The sequence below is a fragment of the Fragaria vesca genome, linkage group LG3 (genome assembly GCF_000184155.1).
Source record: "Fragaria vesca subsp. vesca linkage group LG3, FraVesHawaii_1.0, whole genome shotgun sequence".
Classification (NCBI taxonomy): domain Eukaryota; kingdom Viridiplantae; phylum Streptophyta; class Magnoliopsida; order Rosales; family Rosaceae; genus Fragaria; species Fragaria vesca.
The window spans coordinates 9260815-9265041 of record NC_020493.1 but is presented as its reverse complement, the minus strand read 5'-3'; the positions used below and the strand labels follow the sequence as shown (position 1 = coordinate 9265041).

Genomic DNA, 4227 nt, shown 5'->3' with positions numbered 1-4227 from the left:
GACCCGTAATTACTAGTCTGAGAATCTTGGAAACATTTAACAAAAAACAACAAATGCGTCACATCTGTATTAGGTCAAGTTATTATGTCTTGATTAGGTCTTTTTGTTTTTATTTAATTGTAGAACAGCTTGATCAGGTCAAGTTATTATGTTCTTCTGGGTGCCCTTCCGATTATATATTCCAATCAAGTACGCTTCTCTTTGTATTGACATAGACTAACTCGGTTTTCTTACTCTAGGATCGAGCAGACGAGCTACAAAGATGCATATATAGACCATTCATTACTATATATACTACTGATGATATAATTAAAACCCAAGTCGATCGATTACCATATCATATCATCAATGATTTAAATTATGTGATTTATTGGTCCCTATAGCTATGTATATGAACTATTCATTTGACGTATCTTTTTACATCTATCGTGGGCCGGCGATACCAAGTCTATACATCCAAATACGTACAATCCTCTTCCATTTGTCGACAGGGAAATTGATTATAGCATATATATATATATATATATATATGGCTTAATTTTCCTAACCATTCGAAACACATCTGCTGCATGCTCTCCAATTGGAGATTTGCCAGAAAACCTTATCATGACTATGAAGCAATATTCTTCGACCCTTCTACTAATTTCTCTTCTGTTGTTCACCACAGCCTCATATTCCTTAAAAATTCCACGGCTTAGTCCAACTGGAGGATCATTAATACAGGAAAACTATTGGACTCATGGTCGACCCGGCGAAGCTTCATCACCTTCATTTGATCCCAAAGATTTTCAGACGTTCTACTACAACCAAACACTCGACCATTTCAACTTTAGGTATGATAGCTTCAGTACTTTTCAACAGAGATATTTGATCAATTCCAAGCATTGGGGTGGCGCCAATATCAGTGCACCAATACTTGCTTACTTAGGAGAAGAAGACTCGATTGATTCTGACTTGCCTATTATTGGGTTCCTACCTGAAAACGCCATTCACTTTCAAGCTCTCCAGATATATATAGAGGTAATCTTCTATACGAATGAATCTGTTGTAAGACTGAGATAATCGATCAGCTATATCGTGTCTGAGAGTTTAGTCTTTCTGTTTTTCTTATCAGCACCGATATTATGGGAAATCAATCCCATTCGGATCAAGGGAAGTGGCATTTAAAAATGCAAGCACTCGAGGATACTTCAACTCAGCCCAAGCTCTAGCAGATTATGCAGAAATTCTCATACATGTAAAGAAGCAACTGCACGCTGAACATTCTCCGGTCATTGTTATCGGTGGTTCATATGGTGGAAGTGAGTGACTATAAATCTACGTACACTTCTTGAAATTACAACTGGTGTGTACATCATCAATGGCTCGTTTGATAACATACATGTATGTACATTTCTTTTACAGTGCTTGCTTCATGGTTCCGACTAAAGTATCCCCACATCGCACTTGGAGCTCTTGCCTCATCAGCTCCAATTCTATACTTTGATGACATTGTTCCACCGGATACTGGATACTACTCCATTGTCACCAGAGATTTTCGAGTAATATATTTCTTTCTAAATAGTTTAACTTGATTCGCAGTTGGCTAGGGTTTGACACAAGATAATTAATTTTTGCACGCTTCTATTTCCAGTTAATTTAGTACATAAACAGTTCCTACTTTCAAATGATGATGGACATGCATACGTGCAGGAAGCCAGTGAGACTTGCTACCAAACCATTAAGAAGTCTTGGTCTGAAATTGATAGTATTGCTTCTACGCCTGGAGGCCTCTCATTTCTTAGCAAGAAATTCCAAACTTGCAGGTACATATCCCCAGCTGATAATTAAGTTTCATAATTAGTGAATAACAATATGTTCAGTGATTGTTTTTGTGACTTCCCTTTTGTTTTCTTGTTTTGCAATTAACTAGACCGTTGAACAAGTCGTCTGAGCTCAAGGACTACTTGGACACGATGTATTCTACTGCAGCTCAGTACGATCGTCCACCAAGATATCCAGTTACTGTAGTCTGCGGCGGAATTGATGGAGCTTCATCCACCGATGATACTTTGACGAAAATATTTGCAGGTGTTGTTGCGTATACCGGAAACCGGTCATGCTATGTCAACCCGCCCAGAAATCTAACAGAAACAGACGTGGGGTGGGCATGGCAGGTAAATGATCAAATAATTAGTTTAGTTATCAAGTTGTTCTGTAAATAAATTTTTTCATCGGAAACCTAATGAAGGTGAAAGTGGTACGTTAGTACGTTACCAAAAAAAAAAAGAAGGTGAAAGTGGTACGTACATAAGTTCTATTGTTCGAGTTGGCCGGAGTTGCAGACGCTGACAGGCGCAACCCCATGAAAGCCGGCCAACTCTTAGACCTAGACGCCCACATAAGGGTCCATGGTACATGATAAAAGGCCTAGCTTTGAGTATCTGTGCGGCCGGGGGGATGGAGAATGCTTAAGAAATACGTTTGTTTTTTTGTTTGTTTTTTGGTTTTAATTTTTTAATTTTTAAGGGTTGGAATCAATCAAAGTTTTTGGGTCAATATTGGGTGTACATTTGCAATATCTAAAGTCGTGCAACAGGCCAAATTTAAAAACAGCAATTTCCGTCATATTAGTATATATTGGCTTCATCTTGCTTCACAACGTTATATATTATAGACGTTTGCACCAGGGCCAAGTTTCTATCTAACACCTTAAACAATTGTTTTATTAGTAATCAAAAAATTTCGCTTACCCTAATTCAAATATGTTTGAAGATGGTTAATTAACCACGATTGCCCTATTTGTTTCTTGATTTAGACTTGCAGTGATATGGTTATTCCCATAAACGTGAGCAACGACACCATGTTTCCACCTTACAAATTTGATAGCGATGAATATACCAAAGACTGCATAGCAACTTATGGCGTCCCTCCCAGGCTTAATTGGGTGACTACCTACTTTGGAGGCCATGTATGTAATGCTGTTACTTTCTTATCGATCATCCGTTGCTGATCATAACTTAGCTACCCAAATTTCCTTATTTCGATTATCTCATATGCCAAATATGTGATGCAGGACATAAAACTTGGTCTCTCCAGGTTTGCTGGCAACATCATATTCTCCAATGGGCTAAGAGACCCTTACAGTATTGGCGGGTACGTAGGCATGAATACGAAGATGATCACTTTTAAACCCATATGAATCATATATTGAAGTGCAATAGTACTTGATGCATGTACTGTATTTAACATTGCTATACTCTTACGATCAGGGTTTTGGAAAACATATCAGACAGTGTGGTTGCTGTTTATACAAAGAATGGTACGTATCGAGTTCATAGTTACGAGTTTTGGGGAGTACGTACGTATACATATCTTCGTCATATATGTACCTAGCTACCCTGAAAATTAACTAAGATTTACTACTTTTACAGGGTCTCACTGCTTGGATATTCTCATCTCAAACCACATTACCGATCCAGATTGGTTGGTCAATCAGCGGAAAACTGAGGTCAGGATCATCAAAGGATGGATAGCTAAATACTATGCGGACCTTCAAGCTCTCAAATAAGAAGTATACCACGTTATAAACAATAAGCATGCATGCAGTTGGACAAATCCAGATTAAAGCTACCAAAATTATATTTTCGCAAACAATCAAGTAGCTTCGATCTTTTTGGCAAGAGATAACAACAAAATAGTGATCGAAGTCCGACGAACACAATAATTAATCATCATCGATATCTTTTCACTTGTACATTTCTTTTTCAAAGGATTGATAGAGTTATAGAAAATACACACTTTACATCACACTCGATCCACCAATCTACCAATCCTATCCCTGAAGTTTCAACTGTTTCCACTTGAACTGATCAATGTCGTTGTTCTTCTTGATTATAAAGGACCCTATCATGCATCTTAATCAAACATTTGCTAGTTTTGAATAATACATGCGCCTTACTCAGTATCTCTGAATCACTGTTCATTCGATATTAATTATCAGAGATTGACTATTTGATAGCAAAAACAGAAAGTGAGAAGAGATCGAGATAACAAATGTACAAAATGACAGCCCCTTCTGAAGGAAGACATGGAAAAAGACTTGATCACGACATACAGTAAACTGAGAGAAAGCAATGCAAAATTGTTATTTTTCTTCTGGCTCCTTCTGTGTACGTAAGAGATTAGATAACCTTGGCAGATAGTGAGATAGATTAATTCTAGGTATTAGCTGTTAATTGTGGCAGG

The 4227-nt window shown here is 37.6% G+C and overlaps 1 protein-coding gene across 1 annotated transcript; it reads left to right on the top strand.

Moving 5' to 3' along the window:
* The first annotated feature begins 606 nt into the window (after positions 1–606).
* On the top strand, positions 607–3924 carry LOC101312814 (lysosomal Pro-X carboxypeptidase-like). Its single transcript, XM_004295602.1, has 9 exons — positions 607–1020; positions 1115–1301; positions 1405–1541; positions 1693–1805; positions 1913–2156; positions 2798–2950; positions 3056–3135; positions 3252–3301; positions 3414–3924. Exons 1-9 carry the CDS (start codon positions 607–609, stop codon positions 3548–3550), a joined length of 1515 nt encoding a protein of 504 aa, XP_004295650.1. The 3' UTR covers positions 3551–3924.
* The last annotated feature ends 303 nt before the right edge of the window (positions 3925–4227 follow it).